This window comes from Balaenoptera ricei, chromosome 9 (genome assembly GCF_028023285.1).
Source record: "Balaenoptera ricei isolate mBalRic1 chromosome 9, mBalRic1.hap2, whole genome shotgun sequence".
Taxonomy (NCBI): domain Eukaryota; kingdom Metazoa; phylum Chordata; class Mammalia; order Artiodactyla; family Balaenopteridae; genus Balaenoptera; species Balaenoptera ricei.
Window position 1 is genome coordinate 22,572,023 of NC_082647.1, and position 23,591 is coordinate 22,595,613.

General features: G+C 36.0%; 1 protein-coding gene across 5 annotated transcripts in view; it reads left to right on the top strand.

Annotated features, from left to right (window-relative positions):
* CEP41 (centrosomal protein 41) overlaps nucleotides 1-23,591 on the top strand; it is a 48,841-nt gene that overhangs the window by 17,065 nt on the left and 8,185 nt on the right. For 4 of the 5 annotated variants that reach the window (XM_059933375.1, XM_059933376.1, XM_059933378.1 and 1 more), the window contains exons 3-7: nucleotides 9,876-9,923; nucleotides 14,143-14,204; nucleotides 15,856-15,925; nucleotides 21,482-21,626; nucleotides 23,322-23,473. In XM_059933375.1, coding sequence (XP_059789358.1) covers nucleotides 9,876-9,923; nucleotides 14,143-14,204; nucleotides 15,856-15,925; nucleotides 21,482-21,626; nucleotides 23,322-23,473 — 477 coding nt within the window. Of the gene's footprint in view, nucleotides 1-9,775; nucleotides 9,924-14,142; nucleotides 14,205-15,855; nucleotides 15,926-21,481; nucleotides 21,627-23,321; nucleotides 23,474-23,591 lie in introns of those variants that run through there. The other variant, XM_059933374.1, reaches the window with a different exon arrangement.

The window sequence follows — 23,591 nt, forward strand, 5'->3', positions numbered from 1 at the left end:
TAGCTACTCTAATTCCTTTGCCTTTCCGTGTAAATTTTAGAATAATCTTGTTTACATTTACAAAGAAATATTGCTGTACTTTTTTATTTTTATTTTTTTAAAAAAATTTCATGAGTGATTACTGGGTGTAGTCATGATTCCTCACTGTGTGTTCTTTTTTTTTTTTTTTAAATTATTTATTTATTTATTTATTTATTTTTGGCTGTGTCGGGTCTTCGTTTCTGTGCGAGGGCTTTCTCCAGTTGTGGCGAGCGGGGGCCACTCTTCATCATGGTGCACGGGCCTCTCACTGTTACGGCCTCCCCCGTTGCGGAGCACAGGCTCCAGACGCGCAGGCTCAGTAGTTGTGGCTCACGGGCCTAGCCGCTCCGCGGCATGTGGGATCTTCCCGGACCGGGGCACGAACCCGTGTCCCCTGCATTGGCAGGCGGATTCTTAACCACTGCGCCACCAGGGAAGCCCTGTACTTTTTTTTTTGTATTTATTTTATTTATCATTTATTTTTGGCTGCATTGGGTCTTTGTTGCTGCGCACAGGCTTTCTCTAGTTGTTTCTTTCATCAGCATTGTATAGTTTTCAGCATGTAAATCCTATACATGTTTTGTTAGATTTACACATAAGTATTTACTTTTTTTGAGCAACTGTAAATGGTATTGTATTTTTAATTTTGGTGTCCATGTGTTCATTGCTAGCGTATAGAAATGTAGCTTATTTTTTATATTTATCTTGTATCCTGAGACCTTGCTAACTCACTTATTAGGTAAAGGAGAAATTCTTTTGGTAGATTCCTTGGGCTTTTCTATGTAGACAACCATGTCATCTAAAAAAAGGCAGTTTTATTTCTTCCTTTCCAGTTTGTATGTGTTTTTTTCCTTTTATTGCCTTACTGTACTGGCTAGAACCTCCAGAACTATGTTAAATAAGAGTGCTTAGAGCGAACATCCTTGTCTTTACCCCAAACTTAGTGGGAAAGCATTCAGTTTTTCATGATTAAGGATAATGTTAGTTGTATCAGGTTGAGGAAGTTTCCTCCTGTTCCTATTTTTCTGAGAGTTTCTATCCTGAATGACTATTGAATTTTATTGAATGCTTTTACCACATCAGTTGATATAATCATATGGTTTTTTTCTTTAGCTTGATAATATAGATTACTTTGATTGATTTTTAAATATTGTACTAGTTTTGTATCCATAGAGTAAAACTCACTTACTCATGGTGTATAATTCTTATTATATGTTGCTGAATTCAATTTATTATTTATTACAGATTTTTGTGTTTATATTCATGAGGGACATTGGTTTGTAGTTTTTGGTTTGTTTTTTGGATTGTCTTTGCCTGGTTGTAGTATCATTGTAATATTGGTCTCATAAAATGAGTTGGGAAATGTTCCCTCCTGTTTTCTGGAACAGATTGTATATTATTGGTGTTAATTCTTTCTTAAACATTTGATAGAATTGTCCAGTAAAACTATTGGGCCTGGAGGTTTCTTTTTTGAGAGTTTTTAAATTTTGAATTTAATTTTTTGATAGTTATGGGGATATTCAAATTGTTTGTTTCATATTGGATGAGTTGTGGGTTTGTGTTTTTAGAGGAAGTAGTACATTTCATCCAAGTTTTCAAATTTATGTGGGTAGAGTTGTTTGTAGTGTTCCCTTATTATCCTTCTAAAGTCTGTAATATCTGAAGTGATAGCCCATGTTTCATTCCTGATGTTGGAATGAACCTTTTCTCTTTTTTTTCTTCACTACAGGTTTGTCCATTTTATTGATCCTTTCAAAGAACCAGCTTTTGGTTTCATCAATTTTCTCTTTGTTTTTCTGTTTTAAATTTTATTGATTTTGCTCTCATCTTTATTATTTCCTTCCTTCTGCTTATTTTGCTCTTGTGTCTAGATTCTTGAGGTAGGAGTTTAGATTATTGATTTAAGAGTTTTTCTCTTTTTTAATACATGTAGTTAGTGCTGTAAATTTCTCTCAGCACTGATTTAGCTGTGTCTCACAAATTTTGATATGTTGAATTTTCATTTTCATTTAGTTCAGTGTATCGTTTTATCTCCCTTAAGACTTCCTCTTTGATCCATGGATTATTTAGACATGTGTTGTTGTTGTTGTTTTATAAATTTATTTATTTATTTATTTTTGGCTGCGTTGGGTCTTCGTGCTGCACACTGGCTTTTCTCTAGTTGCGGTGAGCGGGGGCTACTCTTTGTTGCAGTGTGCAGGCTTCTCATTATGGTGGCTTCTCTTGTTGTGGAGCACAGGCTCTAGGCACGTGGGCTTCAGTAGTTGTGGCGCATGGGCTCAGTAGTTGTGACTCACGGGCTCTAGAGCGCAGGCTCAGTAGTTGTGGCGCATGGGCTTAGTTGCTCTGCAGCATGTGGGATCTTCCCGGACCAGGACTTGAACCCGTGTCCCCTGCATTGGCAGGTGGATTCTTAACCATTGCGCCACCAGGGAAGTCCCGTGTGTTGTTTAGTTACAAATGTTTGGAGATTTTCCTGTCATCTTTGTGTTATTGACTTCCAGTTTGATTCCATTGTGGTTGGAGAATGTACTCTGTATATTTTAACTTTTTTAAATGTATTGATGTTCATTTTATTGCCCAGGATATCGTGTATCTTGGTATATGTTCCATGGGCACTTAAAAAGAAGCATAGTTTTGCTTAGTGTATTCTTTGTTTTGTCCTGATAGTCCGAGACTCCTTTTATCTTTTCCTTTCTAATTAGAGAGCTTCCTTTAGCCATTCTTTAGGATAGGTCTGCTGGTGACAAATTCTCTTAGTTTTCATTCATCTGAGAATGTCTTGATTTCCTTTCATTCCTGAAGAGTATCTTCTCTAGGTATAGGATTCCGGGTTGGCAGTTCTTTTCTTTCAGCACTTGAAAAATATTGTGCCCACTTTCTTCTGGCCACCTGATTTCTGATGAGAAATCTCCTGTTATTCAAACTGTTTTTCCCATATGGGTAAGGTGTCATTTATCTCTTGCTGCTTTCAAGATTTTTTTTTCTTTAGTTTTCAGAAGTTTAACTATGATATATCTTGGTGTGGATTTCTTTGGGTCTGTCCTGTTTGGAGTTTACTCAGCTTCTATATACATCTGAAGTTCATGTCACTTGCCAAATTTGAAAAGTTTTCAGCAATTATATTTTGAGTACATTTTCAGCCCCAGTCTCTTTCTCTTCTTTCTGGTACTTTGATGGCATCTCATCACAGTCCAGCAAGGATGGAAATCAAGGCTCCCCATCTGGCCTTTGCTGGCAGTTAAGGGTAAGACATAGCTTTTCTGTGGAATGTGGCTGGAAAAAGGCAGTTATTATCTAATAGTTTTCTGTCTTGCTGTCCTTTGGCTGGAGACAGCAGGCTTTTGTTAGGGACATTTTTGGTCTGTTCGTTGGTATTTCTGGGTTTCTGGCTTCTTCAGCTCCAAGTCTAGTGTATATGAGGCAAAAAACAAACAAACAGACAACACCCAGGTAACTCAACCATTATGTCATTCCTCAGGTCCTGAGGTCCCTAACCAGTCTGCCTTCCTCTCTCTACCTATTAGAGTCTCCTTATGTTTGTTTTATGTATAATGTACAGGATTTTTTTTAATTGAAGTATAGTTGATTTATAATGTTGTGTTAGTTTCTGGTACACAGCAAAGTGACTCTGTTTTTTATATATATACTATATATTCTTTTTCAGATTCTTTTCCATTATAGGTTATTACAAGATGTTGACTATAGTTCCCTGTGCAATACAGTAGGACCTTGTTGTTTATCTATTTTATATATAGTGGTGTGTATCTGATAATACCAAACTCTTAATTTATCCCATCTAGGATTTTTTTTTTTCCATTCAATCTTTTTTTCTAATTGGTGTGTTTTCTTAAATTGAGATATAATTTACATATCATAAAATTCAACCTTTAAAAATGTACAATCCAGACATTTTTAGTACATTCACAAGGTTGTGAAACCATGACCACTATCTAATTGAAGAATTTTTTGTCATCCCATAAAGAAATTCCATACCCAAAGTAATCATTTCCCATTCCTTACTTTTACCAGTTCCTGGTAATCACTAATCTATTTTTTGTATCTATGAGTTTGCCTCTTCTGAACATTTCATATAAATGGAATCATACAATATGTGACCTTTTGTGTCTGGCTTCTTTCACTTAGCATAATGTTTTCGAGGTTCATCATTGTTGTAGCATGTATCAATACTTTATTCCATTTTATTGCCAAACAATGTTCTTTTATATAGCTATTTCACATTTTGTTTATCTACTTATCATTTGATAGATGTTTGGTTTGTTTACGCTTTTTGACCATAATGCTGTTAAAACATTAGTGTACAAGTTTTTGTGTGAACATACGTTTGCAGTTCTCTTGGTTGATGTACCTAGGAGTTGAACTGTTGGTCAGACGTTAACTCTGTGTTTAATTTTTTGAGGAACTGCCAAACTGTGTTCCAAAGTAGCTGCACTTTACATTCCCACCAGCAGTGTAGGAGGGCTCTTTTTTTCTCCACATCCTCAACAATGCTTTTTATTGTCCATCATTTTGATTATAGTCATCTTCGTGGGTGTGAAGTGGTATTTCATTGTGGTTTTCATTTGCATTTTCCTAATGAGTAATGAATGATGTTGAGCACCTTTTAATGTGCTTATTGGCATTTATATATCTCCTGTGGAGAAATGGCTATTCATATCACTGGTTTTTTAGTTGGGTTACTTGTCTTTTTATTATTGAGTTATAAGAGTTCTTTTATATACTCTGGATAGTAGACACTTATCAGGAGTATAATTTGCAAATATTTTCTCCCATTTTGCGGGTTGTCCAGGGATTTTGTTGTACTTAGCTGGAGGAGTAGAGAAAAGTACATCTACCTCATGTTCCTGGAAGCAGAAGTCTACCAAACTAGTTTTATAATGCCTTTGGAAGGGCCAGAGTATGCTTCGTTGCTTAAAACTCAACATATTTTAAAGTCAGTGTGTGAGAAATCTAATTCTAGTGTTTGATTTTTTGTTTGTTTCAGATTTAGAAGTTATTTTAAAGTCAATTTAAGGGAAAGATTTTAATTTTTTTTTCTATTTATTTTTGTGACTTACCTCCCTGTGTATTCAGTACAGTGGCCTATGGGTTATAAGCCAGGATACAGATCCCTTTAACCCTCTGGATAGCCATCAGGGCCTGAGACAGCCCAAACCTCAGCATTTTGTCCAAATATTATCACTTATATATGTCTGCCATGAGGCGAAAAGTGTGAGGAGTCCTGGTTATGAAAACACCAGAGCGACTTTAAAGGTCAAGTAAAAGTAAGAAACTCCTGTCTGTGGTATGATTTTAAGCTCTGCAGTCAGAGAAGTGGAAATAGGCACGGTAATGAGTGAGCATTTCTCATTTCTAGGCTAAATAGATGGGTCTTTAATCTTTTCTTACCAAACAGTGAGCAATTCAGAGTTAATCACAAGAAATCAAGAATTTCGTGGGCTCTCCTGTCTTCACCCAAATCACCTTCTACTGAGCTCTTCAAAGACTGATATCTTCTTCCTGGGTAAAGATAATTTTTTATTTCTATCCTTCTGATGCTACTTCTCTTATAAACTCAAACACCAGTGTATAGCCATGGCTAGAAATATCAGAATTATTTTGAACTTCAAATATTTCTTTTGTTCCATAGGTGCCTGAGTGTATCTTACCAGCTCCCCAGCATTGCCAGACTGTGCCATGAATGGATTATGCTTCCGATGAAATCCCTGACGGCGTTTTGTTCAGTCTCCACTGCAGGGTTCTTGTGTATTCACAAGCACCCTCTCTGGGTTTCTGCTCTGTAGCACTGCAGGCTGATTAAGGGACACTTTCCAAACCACAGGGCTCTCCCTTTGTTAGTCTCCTACACTCTTTCATTGCTGGCATTATTCTCTCATTTCAATCTATATTCAATCTAATTTCAAATTTCTTTAGCTTTCTAAAATTCTGTAGACTATCTCCATTCAGTCTTTTCTAGACTTTTTTTATTTTTTAGACATTCACCTTAGTTTTCTTATCTCCATACAAACTAGTCATTTCCCTTTTTCTTCTTAGTCTTTACTTTTCCTGAATATCTGCTAATAGCCTTGATCTTAAGCACTCAAACTCATTATAGACTAGGTACTCTTCATTTTTATTTGGTATTTAATTCTGTTTCTTATGTCAAAGGAAGAAATGTATGTGAAAGCCTTTTACAAACCAGAAAGCACTATGCGCTCGTATAACTTATTGAGATTAACAAAGGACCACTGTGCCTCTTTTCAAGCTTTCTGCTCCTTCTGAGCCAAAAGAACTTCTCCATAGAGGAGGGAAATATTGAAGAAAAATAAAGCAATGGAATTGTCTCTTAGCAACTGAGTTCGTGCCTTATAAATCTTACCCACTTTAGATTACTGCTGCTCAAAATCACTTGCTTTTCTTACTGGCTCAGTTCAAATAATGTTATTAAATTATAGGAAAACAAAGGAAAAAATCTAATGAATGAGTCACTCAGTTCGTCGATTGTGCTCTATCTTTGCTTAGCACTATTGATATAGTTGAGTTGTCTCTTTCTCTTGATTCCAGTTGTAAAACTTTTTTATATATCTTTTGTTGCAACTTAAATTATAAACTAAGTAGAAGCTAAATACCATCTTATACATTTCTAGGTTACCTGAGTCCTGAAACAATATAGGTCATTTAAGTAGTACGTAACATATATGTACTATATATAAATCAGGTTGGGCATAGCTTAGAGAAAGTCAGGTATCCAAAAACGCAAACCAAATTGGGGTGTGATTATTTACATTATAATATAATTCATTATAAGGATTCTTCAGCTAATAGATCTTCATAGTATTTTTCATTTAGCAAATATTTTTGAGTGCCTCCTACGCTAGACAATGGAAAGGATAAAGATATTCTGTGTGTGTGTGTGTGTGTGTGTGTGTGTGTGTAAATAGTTGTTTTGGGCTGTCAGTATAATAAGATAGATAAGACTTGCGCACAAATAAGGCAGTACAATGATAAATGCCTTGTGAGTGGTAAGCCGAGTGTGGTAGAAGTTCAGAGGAGGGAAAGGTCACTTCCAGCTGGGTGAGCTATTATGATTACATGGGCAAGGTGACATGTTAGAGAACCAAAGACTAACAGAGAGTTTGTCAAGTTTAGTAATTAAGGCAAGATTGAAGAGGTAGGTGAGATGTTGGTGCCTTCACGAGTAGAGCAAGGAGTTTAAACTTCAGTCAGTAAGTGATGGGGAGCCGCTGACTTTTTTAAATCAAAGTATTGTCTAGGAAAATTTATCTGGCAGTAATGTGTAATTTTAATTTTAAAAAATTAGTCTGTTGATAGTCTTTTAGGTGCCTTACTTTTATGTAAAACAAAAATGTGTTTATAAATAAGTCAATTATAGAATTGATTCATTTGTATTCTTTTTAAAAGGTAGTCAAAAAACTATTTTCAGATGAAATTAGATCCAGTAAGATGAGCTGCGTAGTTAAGATATAAGCAGTATGTGAAGTGGGATAAAATACTACTTTTCATACTTTCTAAACTCATTTTTAGAGATTTTTTTTGTGTCAATTAGTCATTTCTCCAATTGAAGCAATGCAGAAGTCCTCCATATTCTTTTTCTCCCCCCTCTACTTGGATAGAATGAATGGCTGTAATGAAAAGAGCTTCTTATCAATAGCCCTCTTAGATTTATTCTTAATTTAACCAAGTATTTGTACACCTCTGCAAAAGATTTTGTTTCTCTGCCTTCTCCTTTAGTGGGAAAAATAATCAGTGGGAATGACAACCTACCTCACAGGGTCGTTGTGAGGCTCTGCTGGTATGAAGATGAAGTGTTGTGTAAATACTCTGAAAATGTTGATAACAGACTGAGAAATGGATTTTAGACACGTTGTTAGTGGAAACTGCTATAGATTGGAAATGCAATGTTTTAATAATAAAGACTATATAATAAGGTTGGCTATTGTTTTCTGTGCATAGTACGCCTCAGGGAATTTAGAGCATAAAATGGTTCCCACCCGATACTATAAAGGAAGTAACACTTCCTACATATTTACCTCACAGTGAAATCATGTTTTTAAAACAGTACAGCCAGAGAATGATATGTTTTTGTGAGCCATATTAGAAACCAGGAGGTTGGGAGTACTAATCTTGACTTAGTTACTAACTTGCTGTGTCACTGGACAAGTCAGTGATCCTTTTTGTACCTCAGTTTTTTGACGATTCTGGAAGGAGGCCTAAAGCTTCTCCAGCCAAAAGAAACCAACTGCCACATCAACAGCCTGGCACTGTAAGGGACTCAGGAACATATAACCAGAAGCTCCTCTGTAAAATAGTTTAAGAATAAGACTGCAGGACGCTGAACAGCACACCATTTGCCCTGTCTTTTACCCCAGTACTGACCAGTCGAGTTCCCGCCCAAGTGCAGAGTTGCAGGGAAGAGGATGTGAGTCTGGGAAGGATTCATGGTTTCCACTGTGGAGATCTGGTCACATCTCAGGTCCATTATAGCCTGAAGAACCTAGAAAAGATCATATTTTGTTCTAATCTTGGTCTTTGATGCTATTTGGACCTCTTCTGAGATGTTCTCAGTGTCTGTCTTGAGAAGCCTCAGCTTCTGAGTAGCCCTGACTACTATCATGTCTCTCTGAGCTTTTGGAAGGATACGGTCTGGGTCCAGGACTACACTGAGTCCTGCTTTTTGGTTCTGATCTGGGGACTGTGTGTTTTCAGACGAAAAAAAAATTTTAACTCAGAATTTTATTCTATAATGAATTCATGACAAGGACTTAATAATAACAAATGATATAAGTTGTTTTTTGAAAATGTACTTTGGGTTTCAGAGCAAGGATTTTCTTTCTCTGCTTCTGACCTAAACATGAAGAAAAGTTCAGAATAGTGCTTGAAAACATCAGTTCATGCCATTAATTGGAAGCATTTCTTTTACCTGAAGTTGTGACTGAAACTGACTAGCTCCTCTCAAGGCTTAAAAGTTAGGAGCACAATTTTAGAAATGAGAAATTATTTTGAATGTTTTCCTCTTTTGCTATACCTTTCAGGTGCCAGATAGAGCTTGCTGTGCTGAATTGAATCAAATTGAAGCATGCCTAGTAAAAAATAATAGCCCCTGGCTTGAGAACCAGACTTTAGTTCATTCGGAAACCAGAAGGATCCTGGCCCAGTTTTAATGCATGAAAACTCTCCAAACCACCTTGGCTAGAGCCTAGTGTTGTAGAACCAGGCCATAAAACATGAGGGTTGAGGACTCTCCACAGTGGTGGGAATCTGCTGTTATTTCTCAGCAAATCAAATCCACAGTGAATACTGGTGTACAGACTGTGTGGTCTAGTTCAGGCTGCAACATCAGCATGAATAGTGGAAGACCAAGTTCAGGAAAGAGAAGGAAACCACAAAGATTAAGTGAAGAGGAAAGGGTTGCTTGGGTAGGCACAACGGCACATTTTAGACATTCAGAGGTCATTGCTTCTTTCTCTTCCTCTGCATATCTTCCCCACAAAAAGCTTATGGGGGGGGGGGATAAATGGAAGAGGAAAGGCTTAACTCAGAAAGAAAAAAAATCACATGAAGTGATCATTCGTACTGCCTGGGGGGACCTAATGTTTATTGGGTGTGCACCTCAGCTTAACGCATTTGACCAGAACATTTCCCTGGATTCCTTACCTTTTAATAATGCTGTATAATCCAAAAGACTATTTACTATGTCTGATCCATTTGTCTACTGTAATTCTGTAAAAGCAGAATGGGAAGGCTTAGGGAATACTTGTACTCCATTCTGTTTTCACAGTGTTACTCATTTTCTTCCAGGAAAAGCATAGCTAAAATCCTCCTTCTCTTTTTAGGTAGCAGTATGACTAAATACATTGAGAAGCTAGAAGAGATCAAAAAAAGTGAGTAACACTACTGATGGTTTGGGATAATGGAACCCTGTAGTTGCTCTACAAGTTGGTTATTAACGAGCCTAACCACACTCTACAGCTGACACACACACAGAACTATGGGAGTCAGGTGAGTGTGGCAGGTGCCTAGAAGGATGTGGGAAACACTGTGTGCCATTCTGGTCAGCTGCTAAGATTGTGGTCTTTGAGTCTGAGTTCTACCTGACTTAGATCCCATAGGAGATATTAATGTTGGAATGTGAAATAACCTCTAGTGAAGAACTGAGAACCCAAATTTCTAGTTTCATTGTACTGCAGTCTTTATGACCTTGATTCAAGGTACTTAATCTTTCCTATTTTATTATTTTCTCTATACCTGAGATAGGAGTAATAATAACTTATATCATAACATTCTTTTGAGTATAAATTCGACAGTATTCATGAAAGACTTAGCGGTGTAAGAAAGAAAGAGCTTATTCTTAAAGTGGTGTTATACATTATAAATTCATTGAAGTTGGCTTTCTTTTAATTAAAAATCATATTTCATGCACATCCTTTTAAAAAACTAATCTTCGGCAAAGATATGCTTCTAGTCATTGAGTGCACTGCCCTCACACAAAATCATAATTTTTCAATCTGTGTCCAAAACAGATGTAAAATGTACACATCAAGGCTAGAATTAGAGAAGTAGGAACATCTATTTTCTAAGATGGATTTGTCCATAGCTTCAGTAGGAGAACCCAGTGCTAGGGCAGTATTGAGCTAATGGCAGTGAAGAGGTACTCTGATTGATAGCAGTTCAGGACTTGGCTCTGGTAATATACATCTTCTGGGAAGAGAATATTACAAATCCAAAATTCACCAGAACTTTTGTTTTTACACAGCAGGCCTTTTAATTTAAATGATAATGTTCCTGTTCCTTTTGAATTGCTGCAGTATTGAGAAACCCCGGACGATAGATCTGGACTCAGGAGCAGCTTCTTGCTGACTCTGTTATTTGCCACGTTCAACTACAAGGACTGATGCTATAGACATTTGTTTTTTAGTGTGTGATGTCGCAGTATCCTCTTCTTCTTATATATTTTATATTTTAAACATTTTATGCTATATATTTAAAATGTTATATATCTGTAAAATATTCCACTTTAAGTATATATATTTTAAGTGTATATTAAAATTTTAAACTATGGAAAAAAATCTTGTTTACTCACCTAAACTTCATTGTTGTCGTCCTTAATTCATCCACGGCAAGCAAAATTCAACTGGCCTGCTTCTGTCTTCGTTTGTAGCCTCTTTCACCTCCTAAGCATTTGTAGCTGAGTGTAGGCTCACCTGTCCACACCAAAATTTGTCCCATAAAAATTGTCCCATTCCACCCAGATTGCTGAAACCCTTTTTAAAACAGTTCTTAAAAGCACAATGTGGTTTCTTTAATATCTAAACTTTAAATGGAGCTTATCTCCCAAAAGAAATACCTGTGGATTAGAGTCCTTGAAAATGCTTACTTCACCTTCCTTCTTTAGAAGTTGTGAGCTTCCTTTTAGTAAGACAGCAGGTTCCTCTCACCTTTTACACGCTTTGTGCTGATTCCCTGACTAGAATTACTTCAGATTCTGGTTTGGGATCTATATTTTGGAAGATATTTCCTTCTCTTTTCCCATCTTCTGTTGTAGGTGTTCTTTTGGGTCAGAAGGGAGGAGAATATTGCCTTGTTTCGTGACACCCTAAACCTGTCACTTTTCTCAGATTACCTTAGATGCCATGTCTTTCTGTGAAATCACAAACCTTGTGCTGTTACTTCCTTTGATTTGTCTTCCACTGTGAGCCCAACTTCCCTTTGCTAATAATGTGTTTTAACAGAACCCTGAAAACGCAGAATTCCTTTGTAATCTGAATATTCTTTCAACTCTGCCTGGGGAAAATAGACACACTGTGTCTATTGACCATTCACAAAGCCCATTCTTGGCTTCTAGTGGTTAGATGACACTAGTTGGGCCCAGTGTGAAACATCCTAGATAGTTAGGTCTCTGTCCTTCCAGTAACTCGAGAGAGACACACTTAGATTCCAGACTTACCAGAGAAGCCAAACTTGATAACATATCTGAAACTAGGATTTTTTTGTCTCCATCACAGAGTTTGGGAGAAGCTATAGTAGCAGAAGCTCCATTCTTAAAGCTCTGTTCGCCCTTGCAAGGACAGACTGTCAGAGCTTTCCAAGTTATCCTTTTTATAAAATTTAAAACTTACTGTAAAACGTCTAGCTTGATCTTTTATCTCTGAGTAATAATGTCAGAAAGTCCTAATGATGGCTGTCCTTCTAAACCAGAACCAGGTATGTAGAGTTCAGGCTCAAATGTGCATTGGGATTTCTAGTGCTTATGAGAGGGTGCTAGAAACTATGATCATTAGAAAATAGCAGCGCCTGTTTTCTCGTTTAAGGTGATTTCTATTTAAAGGGGATTTTAATGTGTACCTTTTATACTTAGAATGTGAAGAATTGGAGAAGTATTTCAAACTATGTTATTATACCAAAAGAATATCAGTGGATAAATGCCACAGTGCAAACTACTTTGAAAGCTGTTGACTGTTTTCATTGGCTGATTTATTGCCATTTTGCTTTACGTAAATGACTTTTGGTGGGCAAGTTGGTGGCAATTGAGAGAAATACTATAGTCGTTCACTTGCACTTTTTAAAGCTTCTGCTTAGCTTATTCGGGTCTGCATCCTGGTGGGTTTTAGAAGCTCCTTTGCATCTTGTATCTAGAAGAAGCTGTTTTAAGAATTTTCTGGAAGAAAGGTCAATTTTTAGCCAAATTGCTATCTTTAGGACATTTTAGAACAGAGAAGCTTTAATTCCCATAAGAAAGAGTCTTGATATATTTACAGAAGGCCTGTTTTTAAGGTAATATCATTTCCCGACTCTGAGTCGCAAGCTATTTGGTAAACCAAGCTAACATTATCCTCCAAAATAACTATTCGGTCTGTGCTGGTTTTTTGGAAAATTCATGGAAATGATTAGTATCACCAGGTAAATAATCTTAAGTACCTTTAATCCTTTCCTTTGTTGCTAGGAGTCTTGGTTTATGAGACAGTGAAGGCCATAGTAATTATCCAGCTAACCTTTAGTAATTCTGAAATAATGAGGCAGTATTTAAGGAGTCAAGGACACCAATATATAAACCTAGAAGAGGAGTGAAGGGAAAGGGTAGGCAGGAGTTCAATGCTGAAAACTCTTCAGAATTGGCAAGTCATCTTCAGAAAAGTTTAGGGAAGCCAACTTTTAATATGCCTCTATGGGACAAATAATAAAGTGAGATTGGCTAAATTTTTTAAAACTGTTTAATATGATATGAAGAATTATTAACACAAACAAATGCAAAAGTACCCCCATTGAGTTATGTCTCAGAATTGTAAAGATAGCACTGAGTAAATATTGATGTTTTCAGTTGATTTTTCTTTTTTTAAATTGTGGTTAAAAAATACCCACATAAGAAAATTTACCATCGTAACCTTTTTCAGTGTAGAGTTCAGTAGTGTTAAGTATATTTACTTTGTTGTACAATAGATCTCCAGAACTTTTTCATATTCAAAACTGAATAGGTTGATTTTTATTAAAGTGGAGTTGAGGGAAAATTGATATAAGAGATTATCAGAACCAGTTACAGGTCTGTGCCCAGCATTGTACTCCAGGAAAAAAAAAAAAAAGGGTTGGCCTGTGTCTCTAGCATAGTTTGTAACCTCAGGAATAGAATTGTACTCTTTTCAGGGCAGAGATAGAATAGTAAATGTCTTACCAGCTCTTGACCTAGGGCAACTCAGCTTCTCTGGGTCTCTGTCCTCATTTGTAAAATGCAGATGTTTATTCCCTGCTTATTCTGAAAAGGATTTAAAGGGCTTACAAAAAATGCATGCAATACAATATGGTCAAAGTAGAGACAGCATAGTAAGGAAAATGGTACACAAATAAAGGGGAGGGGTAAAATCATTAGATCCAAAAAGGTGGCTTATAAATTCAGCTTGAGGCTTCTTACTGGCCAAAGCAAAGGAATAAATGAAAAGGTGATATAATACCTGCCATGCTTAATTCTGAGGATATCATGAGGATCAAATGAGATAAAACATGTAAATAACTTGAAAAATATACCATATAACTTGATGACTAGAAAGAATTAATATCTCTAAGAAAGCAAAAGAAGCCTGGAAAAAATATTTGTCCTGTTCTGCTTTTCAGATTATAGATACAAAAAAGATGAGCTTTTTAAGAGACTAAAAGTTACAACTTTTGCCCAGCTGGTAAGTTTAATGATCTTCCAATGGAGTAAAGACTTTCTAATTTGTGCTGCTTTATGTGAGTATTTCTAAATTCAACTCTAGGTAATGTTTGCAGAGGGTTTTCTTCTGATTCTTTATATTTCACCTATGAGAGGACTAATTGGTATTTAATTTTCTTTTTTCTTTGATAAGAATTTTGTAAAGTAAAATGTATATTCTCCTTTTTAATCATCAAATTGGTAGTTTAGGTTTTATTTTTCCTTGCCCATTTATCTTAATATTGAGAATCTAGAATTCTGGATTTTTTATTGCTTGGACATTTTTCTCTGTGGAAAGCAGGTGATCTCCCATCTATGACTGGGTTCTTTTTCCAAGTCTTTCTGCCATGGTCTATTTTGTTACTTTAGGAAAGTCGCTTTCTTCTTTCATTTGAAAATTATGGACAAAGTGTCTCTCTGACCCCCAAACAAGGGTTCCAGTGATGTAACTTAAGGTGGATGTTGGGTCTTATGAGCTAAGTCTTGAAAAGTGATTTATTGTTTTTTTAATTTGAATTCTACCAAACATTTAAAAAAATTTTTTATTGGAGTATAGTTGATTTAAAATGTTGTGTTAGTTTCAGGTGTACAGCACAGTGAATAAGTTTTATTTATATGTGTATATATACATATATATATATACATATATATATATGTATATATATATATCCACTCTTTTTCAGATTCTTTTCCCATTATAGGTTATTACAGAGTATTGGCTAGAGTTCTCTGTGCTATACAGTAGGTCCTTGTTAGTTATCTATTTTATATATAGTGGCATGTATATGTTACTCCCAATCTCCTAATTTATCACTTCCCCCCAGGCAAAAGTGCTTTAAAAACTGTATGTTGGGTATACAACATTGTAATCAATATATTCATAATTACATTTATTTCTTCATTGCATGAAGAATTTCCGATACAATGCTGTTATTTTAAGTATTGCATTTTCAAGAAATAGCATGTTATGTTGGGATTAGAATATGTATGAATGCAGTTTTAAACTCTTACTTATGTTTCGAGTCCAAAATTATCCTTTTGGTCTTTTAAGTTTATTGTGTAATATTTTAAAGAAATCTTTTCTTCTGGAATGATCATTTGCAGTGTAATTACCACCCCCAAAGTAAGAAGACCTGGGATTTAGTCTCCAGTTGGGGACACTGACAGTTTCTTAAAACAGGAGATCTTTTTTTTTTTAATTTTTTTCTGCCTTTATTTTTTTTTTTTTTTATTTTTAAATTTATTTATTTATGGCTGTGTTGGGTCTTCATCTCTGTGCAAGGGCTTTCTCTAGTTGTGGCAAGTGGGGGCCACTCTTCATAGCGGTGCGCAGGCCTTTCACTGTTGTGGCCTCTCTTGTTGTGGAGCACAGGCTCCAGACGCGCAGGCTTGGTAGTTGTGGCTCACGGGCCTAGTTGCTCCGCGGCATGTGGGAATCTTCCCAGACCAGGGCTCAAACCTGTGTCTCCTGCATTAGCAAGCAGATTCTCAACCACTGCACCACCAGGGAAGCCCCAAAACAGGAGATCTTTGATGTTTGATATTTCCTCACCTTTTGTTAAAAACAGAATTGCCTCTGTTTAAAGACAAACAAACATACACACTTCTACACGTTTCATTCTTTTTTCTATCAGGTCATCCAAGTTGCTTCCCTATCTGATCAAACACTGGAAGTGACAGCTGAGGAGATTAAAAGGCTAGAAGGTAATGAGAATTGAGGATATGGGGAAAATAACAAATTGACCATTTGTGCTATTGTGTTCACAGGGACTTTGATGTATCTATTTGTAATTAGATTGTTACTCTCTGAGAAATGCTATCTGGTGCTTTGCTAATTCTTATTTCTTTAAAAAAGCCATCTGGCTTTCTGGCTGTAACATTTGTAGTCTTAAATGTTTTAAACGTGTTTAATATACTAATTACTTTTTTTCAACAAATACTTTTAGTGCCTTCTATATAAGTACAGGTCACAGAATTAGGTGCTATGAGACTACAAAGATGAATAAAACACAGCTCTGCTTACGTGGAGTTTGTAGCCCCGAGTGTGCACTGCACATATGTATGTGTATTGGGTGAGGAAAATGATAACAGAAACACAGAATTACTAATATGACAGAAATTCACGGAGGACTAGAAGGAAACCATCGTTTGATGAATATATATTGCTAGGTACTTCACATGAGTTTTCTTATTTAATCTTCTCAAAAACTCTAGAAGGAAGGTACACTGTACAGATGAGAAGCCCAAGCCTCAGAGGTTAAACTTCTTGCTCAAAGTGAACAGCCAATAAGGAATGGACATAGGATACAAATCTGCATGTCTCTGGTAGCAGCCAGTGTCTTCTCACTGCCTTTATTGCATCCTTATGGGGTCTTGGAATGTGCCTTTCGAGAGATGCAGGGTGCTGTGAGAGCTCTGTATTTTCCAGCTAGGAAACTGAGGTAGGCTTCTTCCAGGCTTTTGAACTGGGCCTCTGCCCCCTTTAGGGGTAGAATCTCAACAGGTGTAAGTTAAGGGTGAGGCTGTCTCAGGCTGAGGAGCAGCCTGAACAAAGGCACAGAGAAGAAGTCCAAGCGTGTTTGGGGAATCTCATAATCCAGTCTGGCTGTGGTCTGAGGGAGGGGTAGGTGCGGGGGTAGGAGATAAGACTAGAAAGATAGATAGGCGCCAGATTTACTTTCTTAAATACCAAGTTGAAAAGAAAACCTCTTAGGTGTTCTGTCATGAAAAGAATTCAGAGTGAAGGTCTTTATTTTATCCTGAAGTCCTCAGCTGTCAATGTGTGGCTGTTTATTGAAGGGGAATGTGTTTTGTTAAGGTTGATGTAGGCCAGGAATTTGACTTCTGATTTCAAGACAAGTTTCTCAGGAAGTCTGAACACTGGGTTTGTACAACTCGACTGTCATTTCCCTGGGCTTGTTTTTGTTAGGGAGGATAAAAAGAATCTGTAAAAGACAGGAATTTATCTATGACAGATGCCTCTAACACAGCAGAGAAATAAGGGCTCTTTGTAATAGAGATAATTGAGTCTCCTCATACGAGTACTCCCAATTTTAACCTGGTTATATAAGTACCTGGATTTTGTCCTTTAATTCATTGTTGAGATTGCAACACCAGAACATATGGGCACATGCAATTTTCTCTTCTAAGATAAATTTGCAGGCTTTTGTAAAGTAGGACACCATAAGGTGTGAGTAATATTAGTGGTTTTCTAGTGCTCTATACAGAATAATAACTCAGGAATGCCTGTAGAACAGATTGTATCTGTATGCGTATTGGCCAACTTTGAAGGAATAAAAAAACTCCTTTTATAATGTTTATTGTTTTTTCCTGACTTAAAAGTATATTTCTAGAAAATTAGAAAACTGTAAAAAACATATAAAGAAGAAAATTAAAATAACTAATAAACCCTATTAACATTTTGGTCTGTTTTCCCCACCCACATCCCTACTCTTTGTATATAGTTTTGTATTATGCTGTTTTCAATTAACATTTTATCATGCACACTTTCCTATGTCATTAAATAGACTTCAAAAGCTTAATTGTAAAGGTTGTGTTGTCATATAATGTCTATCCTTTGTATATGCCACATATTTAATTATTCTCCTACTGTTGGCCATTAACGTTTTTCTAATTTTTCATTTTTATAAGATAATGCTGCAGTATAAACCCATAAATGTTTGTACGGTTCTGATTTATTTCCTGAAGATAAATTGCTGCAGATTGTCAAAGGGTGGAACCATTTTAAGATGCTCGGTGCTGATTCCACATTATCTCCAGAAAGGTTCTACTTGTTTGCATTCCCACTGAGCAAATGAGAAGACCCATTTCTCCCCATCCTAGCCAATGATGAATAATTCTCATTTTTGTAAATGTTTGCCAATTTGATGGATGAAAAATGGTATCTAATAGTTTTATTTTGAATTTCTCTGATAGTGTGATTGAGCTTTGCATATGTCTGTGTTTGTTGGTCATACATATTTCTTCTTTTGAGGACATTATATGTCCTTTCCCATTTTTTTTCTAATGGAATGTTCATCTTTTACTTATTGATTTGTAAAATCTTTATATAATTATGATATCTTTATTCATTGGAAACCAATATAGCCTTGAAAAATCTTTACTTGATGATTTGGAATGAGAAAAATCTTTACTTGATGATTTGGAACAATACCCAAGCTGTATTATTACGTAAAAAATAAATAAATAAATAACAAAATAAACAACAAATCAAAGTGTAGAGCAGTATGAATAGCATCCTCCTAGATATGTAAAAAGGAGAGGAAATAAAATATATACAAAATATGTAGTTGTTTCATTTCTGGAAGGAGACAAATATTTGAAGGTAGTTCCCTTGGGGGTGGAGGCCTGAGGGCCTGCAGGTCTGGAGTGAAAAGAAGGCTTCCTTTCCATATTAGCAATTTTATCTTGTTTGCATTTTTACCTTGTGCACATGATCTTTTTTCTATTAACGAACTAGTTTTAAAACTCCTAATAAAGTGTATTAACCTTTTCTCACTTACATATGTCACAAATACTTTTCCTAATTTGCTATTGACCTTTTAATTTTCTTTGTGTTGTTTCTTGACATATATGAGATTTGAGTTTTTACATGATTAAATCTATTAGCCTTTCATATTGTGTTTTCGTTTAGTGCTTTAGATTCATAAAATCTAAAATAAGATATTCACCTATATTTTCATCTATATTTTCATCTATTTCATCTATTCATCTATTCATAAAATCCAAAATAAGATATTCACCTATATTTCATCTATTTTCATCCGCTTGGTTGCTTTGGGTTTTTTCCTACATCAATCCATCTGTTATATATTTTGGTATATGATATGAAGGGGTTATCTAAATTTGATTTTTTTGGATAGTTGACAAATTATCCCAGCACCATTTATTTAATAGTTCTCCCTTTACCCACTGATTTTTGATGTTACCTTTAACATACATTAGATTTTTGTATATATTCTAGGATTTGTTTCTGAGTTCTTTGTTATTTTCCATTGTTCTGGTGCATTGTTTTGATCATTTACCTTTTCAGTATATGTTACTATTTGAAAAAGCAGGTTCTCCAAATTACTTTTCTCTCTCTCTCTCTCTCTCTATATATATATACATACATATATCTTTTTTCTTCTCTTCTCATCTTTAAAATTCTTTTAAGCTTTTTTTTAAGCCCATTGGGATTTGTATTAAGGCTAAAAATTTGGAACTTTGGAAGAGATTAACATCATTTCACTTTTAGTCACCAAGTCAGGAATATGCAAGGTATGTCACTCTCTCTTCATTCAGGTCTTCTTTAATGTCCCTAAGTAAAATTTTTATAAGACCTATAAAGGACTTATAAGTTTTTATACGGCCTTTACATTTCTTAATAGGTTTATTTTCTAGGAGAGTATATTTTGTATCTGCAGTTGTTACTGTAAATGAGAGGTTCTTCATGTTATTTTCTAATTAGTATATAGGAAAATTATTTTGATTATCCATATTTTCTTTAATCTAACTTATTTATTTTATAAATAGGTTATTTTTATAATTAACCTTAAAACCTAGATTATTTTTATAATCTAACATATTTATTTCCCTTATTCTCATAGGATTCTCTTAAAGTCTCTAGGTGTATTATATTGTACGCAAATTAAAACTTAATATGCTCTTTAACAACTAGGCCTCCTATTTCTATGTCTTCTCTCATTATATTGGTTAGAACAGCAAATTCTCAAACCTTTTGGTGTCAGTCTCCCTCCACACTTAATTTCTGAGAACCTCAAAGAGTTTTGGTTTTTGTGAATTATATCTATTAATATTTAGGGTATTAAAATTTTAAACCAAGAATTTTAAAAATACTTGCTATTTACCTTAAGAAACAATACTAAACCCATTACAAATATAAATAACATATTTTTATGCAAAATATCTATGTTACCAAAACAAAAATATATATGGAGAATGACATTGTTTTACACTTTTTCATAAGTCTTGTTAATGTCTGATTTAATAGAAGACAGATGATTCTCATACCTTCTGCATTCAGTCTGTTGCAGTTTGCTCTTTGGGCTAAAGTACATGAAGAAAATCTGGCCTCACACAGATCTGTAATTGAAAAATGGAAGAATATTTTAATAGCCTTTTCAGATAATTGTGGATATTTTTCTTTGACACTACACCAGAACTTGATAGCTGGTACCTTCTTAAAGTTTAGTTGTAGTGTGGAATCTGAAACCATATCAATGAACTTTTCATACCCTGTTGCATTAAACCCATTGGTCTCTTTTGCACTCTGAATGTATCTTTTACTCATACATGATTTTATAACATCATTCATTGGTCATTTGGAAAATACTGGTTCACTGAGTTATGAAGATCTTCCAAATGTTGACAAATTTCATTACACAATATCAAAAAAGTCACATTTATTAACCACAACACGTGTCTTATCAGAAAAATCATTAAGATGTTAAAGAAGTCAAGCTCTTGATGGCAAATAGTTTCCAAAATTCTGATTTTTGTTCAAAATTTAATCACTGCAACAAATACCATCGGTTGTTTTCCTTGAAATGAGAAATTCACTTAGATCATTTCTGAGAAAATAGCTGCCAAATGCACAAGTCTAAATAACCATAGTTTTCCTGTCAGTTTTTCTTCCAAGTAAAAGTGGTGTTCAAGGCAAAAGCAGCACAAATCACACACATACTTTTCCTTGAGACAACAATGGGACGTTGGTATGTAGCAAACTTGCTGTATGTGGAGTCCCCCATTTCATCACACAGAATATTTTAAAAGTGTGTACTTAAGGGTGAGATTTAATAAAATTATTATTACTGCTTCATCAGGGACTTTTAAAAATGTGACTGCCATATTTATTAACTGTGAGTGTGTGCGTGTTGATGAAAAATACAATGACTACTAATAAAGCTCTGTACCTCTGCCCTGATTCTTGCTAAGGGGCCAGGAGTTTTATCCACCACTTCTTTTGCACCATCAGTGCAAATATCAACATGGTAAAAAAGACAAATAACATCTTAGTATTATGAAAATAGTTTTCGCCTTTCAGATCCCCTGAAAGGGTCTTGGGGGCTCCTGGGGTCCACAGACTACAGTTTGAGAGCCTATATGTTAGAACTCTTAGAACAATTTAATAATGGTAATATGAGTTCCTTTTCTTGACCTAATTTCAGTGGAACTGCCTAACAAGTAAATACAGATTCTGAGGTTAAATTTATTTATTTATTCACTTGCAAATTTTAGACAACGATTCTGCAACCTCAGGCCCTGATGCTGAAATCACTGCCAAGACCAACGGGAAAGGGAGCCCTGGGGAGCAGTCGCCAAGCCCCGTCCAGTTCATAAACAGTGAGGGAGCCGGGGACTCCAGCCGCTCGACTCTTCAGAGGTGCTCTCATCAGATTCATGTTGTCACTGCATTTTACCTTCATTAATCTAGATACCAATGCCAGCGATTTCATGACCTTAGAAACAGGTTGGCGTAGTGAAGTCCCACATTTTCATCTCAGCCATTCTATTTTCTCTCTATATCAGTGCCACCTCCTGAATCTTGTCACAGCATTCTTAGTTAATGTAAGAATTTATTGATAGGAGAGCATTCATTTTCACTCCTCAACCCCATTCTTCTCAGCCTTCCTATATGCAAGTTTGCTATGAGGACTTAGCTTTACAACCACTATCTTTTGACTCAGGGAGTATGATTTCCACCCCCCCCCTCCTTTTCTGTCTGCTGCAGCTTATAATTACCCTGTCTAGAATCAGAAGAAAAATAGAGTGCCACACATAGTGCTCTGATATTAAATAGGTGCAAAGGAGAGTGAAAGCAGCCTTGGTGTCAACTCTCAAATGCATATGGCAGTTTCATGATGCAGCACTTCTTCACAGATATTCACTGTTGATTATAAGACGGTGCTGATTTTCTGCACATATCCATCCCTTCTACTGGTAAAACAGTTCTACTAGAGAAGCTAGTTCTACTAGAGAAAGAATTGCTATTGTCAATTGCACTATTATTATTTTTATAACTACTTCTGTGCAAGGACTCTAAAATTGCATTCAAAACAAGATAGACCAACAAGGCTTCCACTGAGCACGTAATTTCACATGAAACAGAGTTTCTTTTCCTTTGGTTCAACAAAATATGCACTATAGGGCATATAGTTGTAGTGATCATTGGATTTAAAGGCAGAATTTGACTTGCTGTGATGGGAGAGGAACTATTGCTAGACTAATCTGTGGTTTGGCATGTGTGTCTTCATATTTGCCTGGAAGAGTGATCATCTTCTTATCCCAATACAGATATTTCACTACTCGCCACTTTGATCATAATACCTATCCTTTTTTCTCTGATTCATGTTTTTGCCACGTTTTGCCTATATTAACCTGGCGACCAATTTCAGTGATTTTATGACCTCAGAAACAGGTGAGAAACGGACCTCCCTCGTTTTAATCCTAGCTTTTCCACTGTCTCATTATATGAATGCCGCCAAATCTAAAAGCCTCTTCAGCCTCAACACTGTAACCTATAAAATGGAAGTGACTACAGATAACTACTGAAAACATTAAGGTTCAAAATCCATACTGGATGAGTCACTGTATAAGTATATGAAATATGAAAACACTATTGTTACTTTATGTTACATATGATATACATAGAAATGCCCTCAGTTTTCCTGCCCTGTCAACCGTATTCTTTCCTCTTTTGCTCTGCTTTCTCACACTCATCAAAATTCCATTGGAGTATCTGTTTGCCTCTTTCTTTCTCTGAATGCTGCCTTTGCTTCTGGAGGCAGCTTGCCTACAGTTTCTACCCCCTCTGCTTGCTAATGACCTAACGTGCATTCTCTGAAGGTTAGTATGGACAGTGGATCCCCTCCTTTGGGTCCAGGGTGAGAGAACAGGAATCCATCCGTAGGATCTTGCATTCAGAGGCGGAACTGAGACACCACATCCATTTTCCTTTTTCTTTGAAGTGTCTTTTGAAGAGACATTGAGCACCCTCTCGCCATTCTGAAGAAACGCATTTGACCTTTAGGCCACCAATCCCTGACTAGTGTTTACTGACCTACTTTTTCACTTGCAGCGTCATCAGTGGCGTTGGGGAACTGGATCTAGACAAAGGGCTTGTGAAGAAAGTAGAGCCCAGTACCAAAGACAAACCTTATCCCGACTGCCCCTTCCTGCTGCTAGATGTGAGAGACAGAGATTCTTACCAGCAGTGCCACATTGTTGGAGGTAAGAGAGAGAAGGCCTTACAGAGTCTCACTCCTGAGAACACAGCCCGGTACTGAGCCCACGCAGGCTCAAACCACAGCCTGTGGTCAGCAGTTGGGGAAACCCTATGTTAGCCAGA